The sequence below is a fragment of the Acanthopagrus latus genome, chromosome 1 (assembly GCF_904848185.1).
Source record: "Acanthopagrus latus isolate v.2019 chromosome 1, fAcaLat1.1, whole genome shotgun sequence".
Taxonomy (NCBI): domain Eukaryota; kingdom Metazoa; phylum Chordata; class Actinopteri; order Spariformes; family Sparidae; genus Acanthopagrus; species Acanthopagrus latus.
Genome location: NC_051039.1, coordinates 7,315,011 through 7,334,345, shown reverse-complemented (window position 1 = coordinate 7,334,345; position 19,335 = coordinate 7,315,011). Strand labels below are relative to the sequence as shown.

Sequence of the window (19,335 nt, the reverse complement as noted above, 5' to 3'; positions counted from 1 at the left end):
GGCTAGGGAGGATACTGTTGGCACTGAAGGACCACGCCAGAGGAGAGAAGAACTGCCTACTTCTAGAAGAAGAAGTTGTTATTTAATGTTATTTAACTCTTCAGATATTTATTCAGTCATTTTTAAACACACACAACATTAGCTATACCTTTCTTATAAATACATGCCAACCAGTTGTGTATGAATACTGAAATATAGATAGATGAGCTAAAATACACCACTCAAAATAAGTTAGGGACTTTTTGATAATTTAATGTTTCCCCAGATTGTTTATTCTGTGACATACATGGCATTTTCATTTTGTGTTTTATGAATATTCTTGGTACCCCAAAATAATGTAACCCGTTTCATCTGACTTCTACTATCCCTGCGCATGCATATGTGTACCAGATATCCCAAATTTATTTTGAGCAGTGTCTAACTAAATTAGTGAGTATAATAATAATCATGAGGAATTTACCTAATTTGTTTGTTTACCAGACATCAAAGTGTGGGTGCCTGAAAAATAGCCTTCAGAATGTATTATAAAAATTATTGTTAACCTTTATCAGTAATGCAGCTGCCTGACAAACACAAATCCAGCAGAATAAAAACTTAAAAGTAGAATATTTCCCTCTAAAATGTAGTGAAATGGAGATATGATGCTCTTAACAGCCTGCAGAAAGAACAATAAAGAAAGAACAATAAAGAAAGCCGGCCTCCACCACTTTCTATTGCACAAAAACCTGCGCTTGTTGCGTTCACAACCGCCCTGCTGTCTGTTTCCACGTGTTCCAGCCGTTTCCACGGCTCCTCCCCTTCTGTCCCCGGCCTCTCCTCCCATTGGCTGAGCTTCCCCTCACTCGGCTGCGGAGAGCGTTGAAACCCCGCCCACCTCTCGGCTTTGACAGTTCGTTCCTGACGTCACCGGTTCCGTCCCAACACGGAAATATGGAATAGTGACAAAACGGCTGCGCCGCTGTTGTTATGGATTTAAAGCGGGGCTGCTAGCTTACATTTCCCGTTGTTTGTTAACTCCTTGCTTACTCCTTCGCGATGTTAAACGACCAGCGCTCACTTTCCAACGGATGGACGCTCGCGCTGGAAATGGAGAGAGAGTTCGACCTCTGTTGTTAGTTCAGTAGCTGTCAGTTGGTTTGTTCAGAGCCATGACAAAAAGCGCTCCGGGTGTCGTGGGGCCTCTCGGTCGCCTGTTGCTGTCTCTTCTCCTGCTGTCCTGGGAAGGCAAACTATTTCAGGTAAACTTCGTAACGTCGAACCGTGTGGTACGGTGTGTGTGTATGTGTGTGTTTGTTGTTGTTAATACTGCTTGTGTCTTGCTATTTATGCGCAGCTGAGACCGCAACTGGCATCCCAACGCGCTTCTGTGTCTATTTCAGGCTCGACTAAAGTTGCCAGGATATGAGAGGACGTTTGATCCAAATTGCCTGTAGAAAGTTAATACTTGCCTTGTGTGTGTGTGTGTGTGTGTGTGTGTGTGTGTGTGTGTGTGTGTGTGTGTGTGAGCGTCTCGGCCCACCTCTTGACTCACTGTGTGCTTGTACCACACAGTGCAGGTCAGCTCTGTTGCCACCCCTTTGTGGGTAAACAAGGGAGTGGTGAACACACAGTAGAAGGGTAGAGTGTTGGGAGGGGGGACAAGGATATCCTGGTTAAATGTGGAACAAAGCAGTCCACAACTATTAAAGCAGAAGCTTCGTCTGCAGGACTGGATTGTCAACCCTTGGCGGACTTGACACACCCACTCCACTGGCACAGACACACACATACATATGCTTTAGTCAAGCTGTGTGCTGAAAGGTACGTGACATGGTGTCTTAACTCCCTGTCAGACAGCTGGCCTGAAGTGTTTCTCTCTCCCTCTCTCCCCCTCTCTTTCTGCTGACCTATCAGGTTGGAGGGGTCAGATCAGTCACACTCCCAGAATCCCTCCTGTTCGTCTCAACACTGGATGGTAGTCTGCACGCTGTCTCCAAACAGACAGGCGACATCAAGTGGACCCTGAGAGAAGGTTCATGCACATGAACATCAACAGTATTTGCCTAATTCTTATTTCTAGGGATAGACTGATATTCGGCTACGCTCAGCACTTTTCCAGTTATATACTACTACAGCTCACTATGTTGGCTCTGATGCACCATCTGCACCATTCCCTGCCTGTAGTCACCACCCTGTGACCCTAGTCCCTAGTTAGCATTGCCCTGGTTCCCTTGTAAAAAAAAAAAAAAGGCTATGGGAATTTTCAGTTGGATTTTCAAATTTCACCGAAGATAAGCTCTGTGGAAAACACAAGCTTATGATACTTACACGTTTTGTTCTGCAAGATAATCTTAACAGATCATAACTTTTGTGTTTTTTGAAGCGTAAATTAACTCCAAACTTCATTCGATTGATATAATGATAACAAATAACTCCAGTATCACTCTCTATACTGTGTTCTTTGAAACCAAGAAGTTTTCATTTGGGTCGATATCGACAAAATATACACAGATACAGATATAACTGTGGTGCCAATAACAGACGATAACACCGATATATTGTTTGGGCTCTAATTTTTACATCAAATATCAGTTCCAAATGTTGTTTATCATTGTCTTGGCTCACTAATAATCTGTAACAATATTGGCCCTGAAAGAAAACATGCTGGTTGATCCCTAGTAATCTAAATTTTTAGATATTTCTCATTAAATTGTTCTTTGATTTCTTTCAGACCCCATTATCCAAGTACCTGTCTACCTCACAGAGTGAGTAACAAACTTACACAACACATAAACATACGAGCAACAAACAGGACTGAGTGCTTTTTGTAATGTGTTTGTAGCACTGTATCAAAAACGTATGTACCAAAAGTTGGCACATTTGGATTCAGAATATATAATATATTCGTTAAGGCACAGTAAGGTATTGGTAAAGAAGGAACAGCAGATATTCAACCCTAAACACAACCCGTGCAATCAATGTTGTTTTTGCAGGCCGAGTTTTCTCCCAGACCCAAACGATGGCAGTTTGTATATCCTGGGCGGCAAGCACAAGGAGGGCCTGATGGTAAAGAAGGCAGAGTGTGTGTCTGTGTGTATGTGTGTGTGTTTGTCAGGTTTCACGTGTCAGTTTTCACTTGATGACAATGTTGTTCGGATCAATCTGCAGAAACTGCCGTTCACCATCCCAGAGCTGGTTCAGTCAGCTCCCTGCAGGAGCTCTGATGGTATTCTCTATACAGGTGAGACACCAGTGTGTGTGTTAGTGTGCGTGTGTATGTGTGAGTGTGTGTGAGAGAGAGAGAGAGAGAGATGCAGAAAAATATCAGACCTACTTTATTATCCCGTATTAGACAGTTGTCAGAAAGACAATGACAGTTACGCCAAGTACTGTAAATATTTGACCACTTCAATCCCGTTTGCTAATTGGCAGGTCTGTTTGCATGTTTGTGTGTCTGTGTGTGTGTATGTGTGCACACAAAGGTAAAAAGCAGGATGTGTGGTTCGTGGTGGATCCCGAGACGGGTGAAAAACAAACCAGTTTGACCACCTCCTCCTCTGAGTCCATCTGCCCCAACACTCCTCTGCTCTACATTGGTCGCACAGGTATGTCCCACAGGTGTAGACACACACACACACACACACACACACACACATGGATTAGGTAGTATGACACATCTTGGCTAACTGTTTATGAGCTTTGCATCTGTTTGTTTTCCAGAATACATGGTTACTATGTTTGATACTAATAGACGGGAGCTGCGGTGGAATGCTACGTACAATGATTACTCTGCTCCGCCTTACGATGAGAAACAAGACTACAGTAAGTCTGTCACACACACACACACACACACACACACACACACACACACACGTCTTATGTTGGTCTGAAATTGGACACTCTCTTAACTCAGAGTATATTCAGCTTCGTGTTGCTGAGATATTTTGGTTACTTGCCCTGTTTTTGATAATATACTGTACATGCACTTTTTTTACAGTGTGACAGAGTAAAAGTATTTGTGAAGATGTGAGAAAGCATCATAAAAAATGTAATTAATCGCCAACTATTTGATCATGACTTTTATCTCTGGCCTGCACACATTTGATTACGCAGACAAATATTGACAGGTCAATTACCTGGATTACTTTAATGTAAATATTATTTGATAGCAGCTAGTATATATAGTATAAATATATTTATATATATATATATTCAAAACAACCAGATGAAGAGTGTCAACACTGAACAACACAATGAGCGAGGGCGTCTGATGAATCTCAAAAGAAGGTGTGAAATCACGCGACACCTTAAAGGTTTCATATTCCAACGTCGATCAAAACTGACATTGTACTACCTGTTGTACCTCCAGAGATGGCCCATCTTGTGTCGAGTGGTGATGGTCTTGTTGTGACAGTTGACAGAGAGTCAGGTAGGGAGAGGTGTGTGGTTTTCACTATATGAATTTAAATATCTATATATGTATAAAAACATTTACTGTTCCTTCATTTTTTTAATCTCTTCCCCCTAGTGAGGCTGCACATGTTTCTTTTTTGTCTTCCAGGGGACGTCTTGTGGAGTCAGAACTATGGATCACCTGTTGTAGGTGTCTACCTGTACTCTGGCGACTCACTAAGACACGCCCCCCACCTCTCTCTCGCCATTGAAACGCTACGCTTCCTCACCTTCTCCTCTGCCAACGACCAGGCAGAGGCGCACTCTACATTGAAGTGGAGCTATCAGTTTGTGAAGGAGCAGGCCAGCCAAAAAACACAACTTGTGTAAGAGAAAGTTTACATGTACACAGAGTGATTTATTAAAGTGGTAATTAGAAGGTTCCACACAAAGCTTGGCCAACATTTATTTCAAATTGCTTGTACAAACCAGAGGCATTGTTCGAGTTCCTTCAACTTTAAGTGAGTGATAATAGAATAAAGGTGTCCTGGCATACAAGACAAGGCAGAAAAGAGTGCTGAGTCTGTGATTGTCAATCCGGACACCTAGGGGTTATATTATAACACACACTAATTCATTTACTACAGGCAAAAGATAAGCTGTGTTAAAAATATCTTAAAAAAAAAAAAAAGCTAGTCTGTTCATCCCCCAGTGAGCTCTGTTTTTATCCACTGCAAGTTGGCTGATAAGGCAGCTTTAAGCACTGCTAATTAAGTTTGATATACAGTACCCGTACAGTGTTTTTCAAAAATTGAAACTTTAGTCATTATCTACTCACCCCAATGCCAATAGAAATGTGAAGTGAAGTTGTGTAGTCCACAAAACCTTTCTGTGGCTTCACCACGCAACACCATTACAGCATTCTCCTTAACAACTGAAGTAGATGGGCACAACTGAAAAAAACAAACATAAAATGGCTCCGTGCAACTTCAACTCAAGCGTAATCCAAGTCACCAGAAGCCCTGGGATCCCAAATCAATTTGAAAAGATGTTGTTTATACCATTTTTTAAGCTGAAATCTTCGATGTAGCAGCTAAGCTAAAAATGCTAGCGCACACTAAAGTTGAAGTGGGTTGACTGCACATGGAGGTATTGTCTTTTCAAATCAATTTGGGATCTCAGGGCTTCTGGAGAGTTTGATTGTGCTGGATAAATTGCATTCAGTTGTTGTGGAAGTGCTGCATTGCTGTTTTGTTGAGAAGCTCCAGAAATGATTTGTGGACTACAACATTTTATCCAACTTCACATCAGCTTCAGGGTAAGTAGAAAATTACTAAAATTTAATTTGTGGGTGAATATATCCATTAAACTGCCGGCATGTTTGAAGTGTCGGCCTGCCATTGAACAGAAACGTGAATTTTTGTCACAGTAGTGTAATGAAAACTGGCTGAAATGCCCCAGTAAACAATCAAACATTCAGAAATATTGATTGCTATATTGTAGAAATCCTAAAATCAAATCATGTATTTCTTGTCCTGAGCTCGATAAACTCCTCAGTTTTTCATATTAATTTGACTTTTTTGTCTTTAAGACCCACACTCTACGTAGGAAAATTGGACTCTCACCTCTATGCCTCCACCTCCCTTGTCCACCTCGGAGTCTCTTTAGTGGTGAGTTGTTTAATCTATTTTTTCTCATATAATTACATCCACCAACCCAGTTTCCTTACGCATCTAGGTCATACATGTGGGGAATATCCTTTCTGCTCTATTAGACCACAAATAGCTATTAAAGTGTTCCTCGCCAGGTGTATCTGGCAGTAAGGAATTAATAATGCTCATGGTGATAATGAGATAGCTGTCATGTGGCTGGTTGTGCTTCTTGTTTCCATGACAGCCTCGGGGGCTGACCCTGGCTAGAATTGAGGGTCCGCTGACGACTGAAGTGACGGAGGGAGAGCGAGGGGAGTGTGAGATTACGCCATCCACCGATGTGCGATATCCAGCAGGGAGCACAAACAGCCAGAAAAACCACTGGCTACTGATAGGTAAACACACAAGAACACACAAAATTCTTACACAGAGATAGTTTAGATTATTAATTCACACTCGTAATTGTAATGTTTTTTATAGAAATTAGATACTGTTATAGTGGACCTTTCTACAAGCTCTGCTCTATGATGTGTTGCATTTGTCTACATGAAAATGTAATCAGTATGACCTTTATTTGAAGATCTTCAAGATTCCCACTTTGAGAGAAAGGTCACAAATATCTTTCAAAATTAAAATATCCCTTGATTTAGTGACCAGACAAGAAAGTGAACCAGTCTCAACACACAAACACAGATTGCCTTTAATTCATTAAACCTGTGTGTTTGTGTGGTTCAGGTCACCATGAGCTCCCTCCTGTAGCTCACACCACCATGCTGAGGGAATTCCCACACAACCTGCAGCGTTCTGGTGAGGCAGTCATCCCTCCTCGGCCCTCTGCCTCCCCCGTCTCCCCTGGCCCCTACGACCACCGGCGCTACGTGAGTCACAGGTCCAAACCTCTCTGTTGGAATCAGAGAATCACAGAAATGATATCAGATAATGTTCCTCTTCTATCAGGTTATCACCGTCCATTAAAACCTACTTAGAGCGGTCCCAGAGACACTGCTTTATAGAGAACATTAATGAAAACACCAGACAGAAACAATCCTAATGAAACCTCATTATATTTCCATTGTGTCTTATAACTGTTATTGTGTCCTTCAGTTCCACACAGATGATGATGGCCGGAGCGACACTGATAGTAATAGAGGAGGTGTTGGTGGGAAGACATCAGGACAGACTGAGAAACCGGTCACTGTGCTTCCTGTCTATATGACTCAGGACCGTCTCACTCTGGCTGTTCTGACGCTGCTGCTGGGAGGATGGTTGGCCTTGGCGCTCACATACCCCATTGTGAGTATGTCTCCATCTCTATAGGTTGTTGAAATAAAGTTTTTCAGGTTATTATCTCAAACAAATGGGGGAGGAAACTATATGCTCTGTCGGAGACTGTTAGGGAAAATATACATTCTGAGATACTCTCAAACAATCATGAACCTTGGATCTATGATCATAATTGCATCCAAAGAGGTCTTTCATGATAGAAGCACTATAATTTTCATCAGCCTCCTTTATCTACTTTTACTGGCATTAATAGGTTCTGTCATGTCCCAGAATATTCTTCATTAACCCCCCCGAGCAATATGTATTAATATTTCAAATTCGTGGAGCAAGCAATAGATATACTACAACGCACCAGTAAAGACAGTGTAGAAGACGACTGACAGCTAGTAAACGAGAATGTAAAAAATGCTGGATTTAAAAAAAAAATCAGTTTGGAAAATGTTTTATTAGGAAGGAAATGCATTCAGCTTTAATTTGTTAGACCAGCAGGGTGTACAATGTAATGAGTTTAGTCAGTTCTGCTTGAAATTGGCTAAAAGGTGCCTTTCTTTCTGTCGACTACTTTGGAAATAGCGTCACTCCATACATAATCATCAATATGCCATGAGCGATGCACCCTCAGCTGAGGGAATACATTATGCAAAGTTGTTAAGGTGTAATGTTACATTAATAAATGCCAAACAAACCTGTGCAATTACAGGAGTGCTTACTGTTTGTATGGCATTGCATTTAGTGATGCAGAAGATGTGAGCGTTCTCTTCCCCTCTTCTCTCTTGGTTTTAGTGTTTGCAAAATCTCTCTAAATGTACATGCTATCAGTGGCAAATTACCCTAACCCTAACCTGTTCTCTAATGATTCGATGCCAGGCCTCACCTCCCCTTCTGCAAAACAAATTAACACAGACACTATTTTGCAGGGTCACTGTTGCTGCATTCTGGGTTAAGTGCTGCCCCAGACCATTGTAATTGGTGTAAAAGAGTACAAACAAGCTAAGGTGTTTTTTTTCTCCCCTCTGGACCATAATGAGAATTGTTCAGCGAGACCTTTCTTTGTTGCTGACCCAGTACTGTGGGAGACTAGACCTGCAGGGTACACAATGTGTTTTGGTGTTTATCACTTAATATAAACATTGTATTTGTTTGTATGCAAGAAGACACTACAGGGCACCTTTTAAGAGTTTTTACAGTCTTTACACAAGAAAAGCTGTGATGAAAATACAGTCTTTATACAATTTGAGCCAATGGCAGCCTGTGTGTTGGACTTTGTTGGGCCAATTGTTGAATAGCAGTAGCAAAATGTGAAGTTGGTGTTTACTTTATCTGTTCTATGGTGTCACATAGTGAGCAGGACATTAAGTCATCATGGTGTGTAAATAACAATCAAACGGTCGATATTTATGTATTCATTGTGAGGGTGATTAAGCACGATTTTCAGAGCAATGAAAAAATGCTTTGTTACAGACATACAGACGTCATCATCTGCCCACAATACTCATCATCATCTAATGAAGACATTATACTATAATACTAGCAAAAATAGTGATCATGGGATGACATGCACTTTAAATCTCTTTTTGTAAGCAGTGGTTTAAGTGTTTTTTCTTTTCTGTGGCATTTCAGCTGAACAGTAGTTGCTCAGTCTTTATTGATGGTGTTGCAAAGGAGGGTTTAATCATCTTATAGTCTTTCTCAGAAAGATCTTCGTTTACTAACCCTCTTGCGTATTCTCAGTAGTGCTTCATCTTCTCACAGCACTTAATTCAATCTGTGTTTGTCTCCAGCGTGCAGCCCAGCACCTGAAAGCACAAAGGCAGCTGGAGGAGGCTTTTGAATCTCGTCTCCAGCGTATGCAAACAAATATGCAGACAAATGTGCAGACAGTGACCTCAATATCTTCAGAAACAACCCTGTCTACTGACACAAACCTCTCCGGTGGTAAGTAACTCATAAATCCAGTTCTCTGTTATGTTGTATGTAATGACCTCGGGGCTACGTTCAGTGATTAAGCATTTATCTTTGCATTGCATTTTTTAAGCATTATTAAAATGCATGAAGCAGTGTCGAAGCAGCACTTTTCTCAAAACCTAGAAATCTTAAATGTGTTATTCATTTCCTTGATTAAGTAGGATACAGTAAAAATTTGCAAGAGACGTACTGTGTTTCTTATATCCAGATTCTCAGCCGGCATCTCCCGACCCTCCACCGAGTCCTCACTCTCACAGCAGCAGCACCTCAGAGGTCGACGTAAATGGCGCCGCAGGGCTCAATCCCACAGCAGGTAACACACCAAATTGTGTGTGTTCAGACATTATTGTGCTCTGTCCTGCAGCAATAAAATGAGATTGAATCATCGCTCCTTCACTCTTCCTTTATTTCTCTGGCAGAAGGAAACAGTGAGGAGGTGCAGGTGGGAAAAATCTCCTTCACTTCATCTGAGGTGCTCGGACACGGAACAGCGGGAACTTTTGTCTTCAGGTACAGTGTTTGTATTTTAACACAGTGCAGTTTCTAGGTAAATGACACTGGCCTTAATCAGTAGACCATACAAGTAATGTGGCATGTTTCAGGTTTCATTTTACATTTCTATCCCTTTTCTGTGAAGTATTTTCAAGCAAGATTGATATTTTATCATCCAGGCAGACCATTGTTTAATATCAACTTGGTGTGGTTATTTGTTGCATTTCACCGAACTGAACAAAAAGTATACACGGCTTTGACTTAAATGACCACATCAAACAAAACCGGCAATTTACTTTAAAACACAGCAGCTGGTCTTTACAGTGTGTTTACCTACAAACCACATCACCTCCTCGTCTCACGGTGCAGGATGTGTCACGTCACTCTCCTTTTTGTAACTTTAGGGGTCAGTTTGATGGACGCAACGTTGCAGTGAAGCGAATCCTGCCGGAGTGTTTTGAGGTAGCAGAACGTGAGGTGCAGCTCCTCCGAGCTTCTGACACACACCCGAACGTCATCCGATACTTCTGCACAGAAAGAGACCGCCTCTTCACTTACATCGCCATCGAGCTGTGTGCTGCGACCCTGCAACAGGTCTGTACTGTGAAGCCATGTTAGATGACTTCTAATGTTGTAATTAGCATCCCATCTTTGAATGAGCCAAACTAACAGACGTTTTTCTGTATTCTCTGCAGTATGTAGAGGATCCATCCTGCTTTCCTGAGCTGAATCCTGTAAGTCTGCTGGAACAGACGATGTGTGGCCTCTCACACCTCCACTCACTCAATATAGGTATGAGGCAGTTCATCACTTCACTGCTAAACATTGAACACTAAAGAAAAAAAAATGTAATTCTTCCCTCCTCCTCTTTCCTCAACTCCCATCTTTCTGAACAAATATCTTCTCCCTCCATTATCTCTTCATTTAGTCCATCGTGACCTGAAGCCTAGAAACATCCTCCTGTCTGGTCCCAGTGCGCTGGGTCGGGTCCGAGCTCTCATCTCTGACTTTGGACTCTGTAAGAAGATCCCAGACGGTCGGACCAGCTTTTCTTTACGGTCGGGGATTCCAGGAACTGAAGGGTGGATAGCTCCGGAAGTACTGCGGGATACTCCTTGCAACAAACCGGTAAGATGCTTCGACATTTTATTGTTCAAGAATTGTATTTTTTTTAACATTGAGCCATCTTCTTTTAGTTTTTAAGTTAAATTAAGTCTTGTTTTCGATGATAAAACTGTTTGTATGCTGCTAAAAGGTCACCTAAATCCTAGTGGAGTGCAAAATGGACAATAAAAGAATGACTACTTGTTTTAAAACTCCATATGTTTTGTTTTTGATAAAGACTATACATTTTGACATTTCAGAAAAAACACACATCCACCTTATTTCTTGTCCTTTTCTTCATGCGAATTATGGGCTTGACTTCCAGCACATCCAGTCACTTAACAGAGACCAGCATTTTCCTTGGCAACAGGACGTTAATCATCATTTTCTTAAAGCGACTGGTACAGCATGTCATTCAGTCATGAAGAACTAGTTTAGTGACTTTATTGAGTAAATACTACGAACACTATTATTAGTGCTAAACCCATGCTGCTAACGCTTCTACAGCCTTAAACGTGCCCCTGTCAGTTATAATAATACTGATGAACACTGAAAATATCACCCTTAAACAATCTCCAGTAACCTCCCTAATGACTTCTTTGGAAACACTTTGTTGCACAATATGTATATTTTTATACTCTGTTCCTCCTCCTCTCTCTGCAGACAGCAGCGGTGGACGTGTTCTCAGCAGGCTGTGTGTTCTACTTCGTCGTCAGCAGGGGGCAGCACCCATTCGGTGATGCATTGAGACGACAGGTCAACATCCTGTCAGGAGAATATTCCCTCTCCCATTTCATGGAGGATATACACGGTGAGAGCAGTCCTTGTGCGTACTTCTCTCCCTAGCTTTGTTCACGCCTGAAGTCGAACCCTTATCTTTGTAGCCCACAATACTTAATTGTGTTCGCTCAACCACCTCCCTTTCCTGCATTAAATGATCCGGTCTGTGACCACCATGAGCAACAATCCAACTTCCATGCAGATAGACACAGTGCTCAAGGGATTTTCCTGCAATAACTGGACCCTCTCACTTAGAACCGTTCCCCAAGATGAGTCACTGAAATAATCACATAATCTTTCTGGTTTACATGTAGTGTTCACACATTGCTTTGAGTGCAAAATGGCCGCTGCTGATGGCACAAACAGTAAAGTACATGAGACCTAAAAAATAATTCTCCCTCAAATCAGACGACGTCATAGCACAGGACCTGATCGAGCAAATGATCAGCACTGAGCCCGAGTCCCGCCCCTCCACCGCCTGTGTGCTCAAGCATCCGTTCTTCTGGAGCCCCGAGAAGCAGCTGCTATTCTTCCAGGTGGGTGTTGTCATTTGATCATAGACACGCACAGGAACAGCTCTCTTTCTTGTCATGCTATAACATAATGTTGTCTGTAGCCACGAGGAACAGTTCTTTTGGTGCGTTTTTTTGTACGTAGGATGTGAGTGACCGCATAGAGAAGGAACCGGCTGACAGTCCCATTGTGGTGCGACTGGAGACCGCAGGAAGGGCTGTGGTTCGAACCAACTGGAGGATGCATATCTCTGTGCCCCTACAGATAGGTACACACACACGCGCGCACACACACACACACACACACACACACACACACACACACACACACACACACACACACACACACACACACACACAGCATCATATAACTGTACATTGTACATTGTACACTTGTGCTGGTCTTGTACAAAACCATCAGTAGTGTGTAATCCATCTCCTCTTGTGTACAATCAGACTTGAGGCGGTTCAGGACATACAAAGGAAACTCAGTTCGAGATCTGCTGAGAGCCATGAGGAATAAGGTCAGTGCACATGCTTACTCTCACATTTATGTTTTTCATACACATGAACTCTTCACGCTTTGACACGTCAGTGTGTTTATGACCTTTTGCATGTTCACGTTTCATGTTACAGAAGCATCACTACCATGAGCTGCCACCGGATGTGCAGGAGACCCTTGGCGAGCTGCCCGAGGGCTTCGTCAGCTACTTCACCTCACGTTTTCCACGGTTACTGATGCACACGCACGCTGCTCTGCACATCTGCAGCCACGAGAGACTGTTTCAACCCTACTATCTGCCCCCGAATGCCAAATAGCATTCGCATGACTCTGCACTCTCTGTTCTGTTCAGAGACACACACGCATACATTGGTGTACTTTTTTGTGAGCTTAAGAAATCCCTGACGGCGCCCCGCTATTGCTCCTGTAAAGCCCATCCTGTTTTTTGGGGGATGATACAGTGCTGTGAAAAAGTTTTTAAATGCCTTGAATTGTTTTTACAGATTTATTTTCCTGCAGCTATAGATCAAGAAGTGATTTAAAAATGAAATCAGAAGAGGCCACTCGGTGCTCTGCGGTTCAGGTGGGCTGGATCATAAATATTCATATTTTTGTTACCGGCAAATAGATTGTGTGCTGTTGAAATAGTATATCATTACTGAGGAATACATTAACTACGTTACCTGCAGCGAACCCAAAACAACAGAAATAATGAGTTCATTTCCTCCCTTCATTTGCGCACAAGGCACGGCAGCTTAACTAATCTCCCGACGCACCGTCAGCAACGTTCAGGATCTAACGTCCGTTAATGTTTTCAGATTCATACAGTGAAATTGTGAGGAGTAAAGCAGCTGCCGTCCTGCTAAATCCTGAACAAACATTCATTACAAGTTTAGGAAAAAAGGTTAACTCTGTTTTCTCTGGCGAGTTTCCTTTGTCCTGTCAAGTTTATAGCTACAGGTTTTAGTTTTGCTGCTAAAATGTGCCTCAGTTGTTGCAGTGACATTACTGCACATGTGGAAACTGGAAGCCACCTATCCAACCATTAAAGTGAATTGTTAAAGAAGACACTCATATCTTAATAACACACATTGAAGAAATCACCCAGAGAGCTGATGGCTCCAGAGGCTAGTTGCATTATCTATATTAATAAAGGATAATGTTTTTAAACCATATTTTTTAAAGTGTAATTCCATCAGAATATACTTGATGAAAAGTTCAACAGTTTGGACATGTGATGGAAAAACGGTTACATAATGACTTAAAATGCCTCGAAACAAATCACCTGTTCTTTGGCCCCATTCCGCCAAATTTCATTTGAACATGTTATTTTACATTTTCCAGATATCCTATAAACAAACATACATCACTAGTAGTTTAAAGAAAAACAGGAAACCAGAAGGGAGACATAGGTCTTAAAATAACAGCAAAGTGTCACTTTTTGTATGAAGGTATACATTTGAAATAGACTTAAAATAAAGAAAAACAAACAAAAAAAACTGTTCTGAATAAATCAAACTCTGTAGTAGTACTTTAAGACTTTCACCTCTTATAACGTTACAGCAACCTTACTAGATTTTAGGGAGGTCAAATATTTTCAGATGGAAGGTGATGTTCACAGACTTTATGAGGTGAGAAGACTTTGTCACAGCACTGTATGTAACACAGACACTGGAGAACATAAGAAAATAAGCTTCAGTGTGTTCGGTGAAGGCTACATGTTGTAAAAGAAACATTACTTTAACAGTTGTCTGCTCTGCTCTCAGCTCCTCTGTAGAGAGAAAGACTCCACATATTTACTTTGCTATTTGTTTTTATGTATTTGATGTGTGTGTGTGTGCGCGCGTGTGTGTGTGTGTACTGCTTTACTGAATGTAGCTGCACTGACTAGAGAACGTACTGAGCCTTGTTTTTCACTGAAGTCAGTACAGGGAGGATAATAGTCAAATATCACCGCATCTGTTAAAATGTGCTCTGAAAATCACACACGTCACCGACGCGTTCAGGCAGCAACTGCCACAGCAATGCCCTTCTTTTTATTTATAGACACATTTTGTTTACGATTATTTAACAGAAATCCTGTGTATTTCACCACTCCTGAATGTTTTGCATCACTTCGAGCTTTTCCAGCCTCAGATAATTGCCACTAAATGCTCTCAGAGCCTCGTGACATCTCCCCCCTGTAACTGCTGGATGAAGGTTTGTTTATTGGTTTGCATTAGAATGAATGATGAAGAATCAAACTTTTGTACTTTTTTGAATGAGTTAATTAAATTGATGCTTTGGGTGTGCCAAAGAATGAAGTCAATCGAGACTTGTCTTCAGTTTGTCAGCACAGACAGAGATAAAGATCAGATGTTTGAATAGAAATCAGTTCATGTTAATTTAAAAAAAAAAAAAAAAGACATTGACATTTGCTTTGTTGACTATTGAAATGAATATCTTATAGTCCCTGAAAACATTTGCTCAACCAGCCTCTTCCTGTGAGCGACTGGGTCGTGCGGTGCATGAACACACCAGAAACAAAGACATTTCTGCATTTGTGTTTTGGTCAGCTCTCAGTCAGTGTTTGGTAAATTGTGACGACAGCAACCGGGTTACTCGCCTTTGCTTGCTCGATTGTTCCTTATGAAAAATACTTTCTAGAAGCTTTTAAACTTCAGAAAGCTGCTTCTGTTGAAAATACCAAAACAAAATAAATGACAAAACTAATGAATAAACTCAACCCAAAAATCTATTATAATTTGAATATTGGTTCATTAAAGAGCCTTTTAAAATTTGTAATATTACATTGAATATTTATTCCGCAAATGGCTGTAAAAAGTTGTATAAAAATCATAAAATTCTTAAAATGCAACTACAAAAGTCAGGAGATTTTGTCTGGGAATTATATCAACCGTATGGTAGATCATCATCAAGTATCGTTTATTACCTTGTTCGGTTCTGCATCGTTCAGATTAACTTTTTCTGTTGTGACATAAAACGTCTCCGCTGTCTCTTCTCAGTGAAACACCGACCATCAACACAATCGATTCTAATGATGTGAGGTGCGAGATCTGTCTCCACCTGAATACATTCATTAAACGATCAATTCAACACCGTCACACCGTCTACAGACACACTGACAAAATCTCATTTAATATCTTGTATGTTTATTGACAGCAGGAACACTTGGAGGTCTTATTTTGACAAGGCTGCTGGTCTCCTCGAAGGATAACGTCTCTGTCCACCTCAGTTTGTTTCATCGCTGAGCAAAAAGGAAAAAAAAAACTCAAACCCAAGAAGACAACATGATCTTGTAACTCTCACCTTAGAACGAGTCCTGTATATCAACAGAAGGAGCCCAAAGATGACAAAACAAACACTGAATCTAAAGTGGGCCTTGAGTATTTGTTCCTGTTTTAACAGAGGGTGAGACGAGGGCTGCTCAGTTGGTTGTAGTCTGTGACGTCACTCCTACACGACCAGCAGTAACCATAAGGTATAAAACACTTGTAAAGAATAAACGTCTCAATGACAGAAATTTGTAGTATAATTTGAGTGTAATTGTCAAGTCAGAAAAAAAACCCCAAAACCTTGTGCTGTTAGTGTTGATAGTCACAGAATAACAACTGTGTGTAATTCACAGAGTAAATGATGCATTTGGTAATGATGCATTCTGAAGCATTAATTAAGCTGCGTGAGAGCCGACATTTGAAATCTCATCTCTTCTTTCTACACCATAAAACAACAGCTTTAACACGCACGCCTCCAGGTTTAAAGCTATAAAAACAGAGAAACATCTGAAGTCTTTCTAGGTCTGCTTTCCTTCTGACAGCACAGTCCAGACGTTTATGAACAATTAGCCAGATTTCAAACATGATAACAGCAGGTATTATATATATATATATATATATATATATATATATATTTTTTTTTTTCTTACCAGAAATCTCTTGTAAAAAGTTTACTTCATTTCATTGTACACAGATTTTGTGTTCTCCTCATACGTTTACCAAATAAAGGGACAGTTCACCAAAACCAACATTTATATTGCCACTTACCTGAAGCTCTTTTTATTAATCTAGATGCATGCATCTCCTCATGGACGACAGGCTATGCTAAGTAGGTAAGCTCAGGAGGACTTCATTAATGTTTACATCCCCCACTGTCAAAAGTACAAGCCTCTGGCCGTATACGGTTGAAAAAAAAAAAAAAAGTAGTTCCTACATGAAACAGCCTGCAGCAAGGTTTATGGATTATCTTTTGTAACTGGGTCATGATTTATGGAAAGAGGCGTTGTTGCTGAGATTTTCAAATGAGAAAATCACTTTGAGAAACACAAGGCAAGTGTCATTATATTGGATAGAAGCTGGACAAATAGCGCTGCATGTAAGAGGATTTTTTTTTTTTTAATTTTGGGGTGAAAAGTCCCTTTAAATTTTGTTCATCCAATGAAGAAAAAAAATATATTCTATTTTGTGTGAATGAAATATACCAAAAATTAATCCTGATGATCGCAGAACTTAAAAAGCTCGGCACTCGTTCAAAGCCTAAGTTATTCACTGACAAGGTTGAAGATGAGAGTAGATTAAAATGCTGCATTACTCCTTTAAACCATGAGAGGGAGACATCTACCTCCTGTGTCTCTTACTCTTCCAAACTGTCTTTTATTCTAAAAAGTGAGAGAATGGAGGGTATGACATGGAAACAGAAGGTATAATCGATTATTCAATTATTTCCGCGTGCTGAATGTAATTGTTGCAAGAAGTCTGAAAACGTGTGGTTCTGTTTAGCAACATCTGTCCATGTATAGGTGTTTATGAAGTCAAGCTGGTTTCCCATGATTAATCTGCCCTCGGGCCTCGATCCCAAAGAGAACCGATGTCCTGCAGAGCAGATAAGACTCCAGGCTTCACCCAGTTAAATCCAATGTCAGCGTGAACTAAAACAGAAGGGGTCTAATGACGTGACGCCCCGGGGTCCAGTGATGTGTCACGGCCAAATCATCAGCTAATGAGCTACTAGTTGTTTATCTTTCACTGTGTGAGTCAGTCTTTTGGTGTGTGTGTGTGTGTGTGTGTGTGTGTGTGTGTGTATGTGTGGCAGAGGCAGGAACCGATGGAGTAGTTGGCTCATCATTAAATATCAGAGTTCAGCTGAGGGTCCAATCAAAACAGCCGTAGGGAAACATCAGCGTAACCAGAGTCATGAGACTAAATTCACTCACACACATGCAGTCGTATCCACACACACACAAACACACACACACACACAGTCGAGCACGTGTGATGGTGCTCAGGTCTGTTCAGTGGACTCACTGAACATTGAAATAAAGAAGTGTGAGCCGGCTGAACAGTCGACCCCACTGAGACCAGCATTATAGTGAGGCGTTGCTTAAAGGGACAGTTCACCCTGAAATTAAGAGATACATATTTCGCATCTTACCTGCAGGCTAGTTCTATTTGTTTATCTAAACATTTTTTTTTGGGTGTGCGTTGCCGAGTTTTGGAGATATCTGCCGTAGAAGATGTCTGCCTTCTCTCCAATATAATGGAGCCGGAAGGCACTCAGCTTGTGACGCTTAAAGCAAAAAGAAAATGCATTTAAAAAACTCAGCAGAGATTTCTCTTTGCAGAAATCACAACTCGATGACTCAAGATAATCCACAGATGCAGTTTCATATCGGGACTGTCTTCTTCATCATCATCATCTATTACAGCTTGTCATAGACTTATTTTACATAATACCAAAACTGTTACATCTTCATATTTTGTTCATTTTGATACATGTATGTTGTGTTTTCAACTAAAATTCTTACACAAAGCTCAGTTAGTGCATCAGTAGCACAGTTATGTTTGTACAACTAGAGTTAAAAATAAGCTAATTTTATGTTGCACGTTGCCATTTGCTTTTCTCAAGGAATTAATAAAGCTAATTTCAGTTAAATGTTGTCATATTTTCATGTGACCATAATGCTATCAGCCTATAATATATAACCTATAATTTAAACATGTAAAAACCTCAGGAACAAAATAAACAGCTGGATCAAAATCACTGCGTGTCCGTCAAACACAGAAGCTTTCCATTATGTTCACTGTCAGTTAATCTGTCCAGTATCCTGTGATTCATCGATTAGTCATTTAACTTTGATCTGTAAAATATTCACACGTATGAAGCTGGAATCAGAGAATTTGGACTTAGTTTTTCTTTAAAAAAAAACCAAACAAACAAAAAACCAAACAAAACTGAAATGGATTGATTATCGACACAAGTGGCGATTAATCTAATAGCTGATGACTGATTAATATTGAGTCTGAGTAGTTGAAGCACACTGAATCAAACTATCCTCACTGATGTTGTGGTTGTATGTAAAGCACACAGTAAAACTCAGTTCAACACCAGCACACACACACTTCAAGACCACACACACACACACACACACACACGAGGACAAAATGTCCTGCGCCTCTCTGCCTCTGTAAACGAAGGCTTCCTTATGTTTCACAGACCGCTGGGGATATATTTTTCTGCTCCCTGCTTTTTCCTCTCATCTCCTTTGTAGGATACTGCGGGAGGCCGGTTTGGGTTTCTCTGAAGTGTGTGTGTGTGTGTGTGTGTGTGTGTGTGTGTGTGTGTGTGTGGGAGAGGGAGGGGGGCCGTCCAAACAGGCGGAGGGATGTCATTCTTACAG

The 19,335-nt window shown here is 40.9% G+C and overlaps 1 protein-coding gene across 1 annotated transcript; it reads left to right on the top strand.

Moving 5' to 3' along the window:
* The first annotated feature begins 848 nt into the window (after positions 1-848).
* On the top strand, positions 849-14,970 carry ern2 (endoplasmic reticulum to nucleus signaling 2). The gene is made up of 24 exons (XM_037101592.1): positions 849-1,238; positions 1,894-2,011; positions 2,711-2,744; positions 2,973-3,045; positions 3,148-3,220; positions 3,462-3,584; positions 3,700-3,801; positions 4,349-4,408; positions 4,541-4,757; positions 5,963-6,041; positions 6,268-6,418; positions 6,759-6,901; positions 7,128-7,316; positions 9,089-9,242; positions 9,481-9,585; positions 9,692-9,782; positions 10,169-10,358; positions 10,460-10,556; positions 10,693-10,892; positions 11,532-11,679; positions 12,057-12,184; positions 12,306-12,429; positions 12,617-12,684; positions 12,797-14,970. Exons 1-24 carry the CDS (start codon positions 1,149-1,151, stop codon positions 12,977-12,979), a joined length of 2,940 nt encoding a protein of 979 aa, XP_036957487.1. The 5' UTR covers positions 849-1,148; the 3' UTR covers positions 12,980-14,970.
* Positions 14,971-19,335: the final 4,365 nt, after the last annotated feature.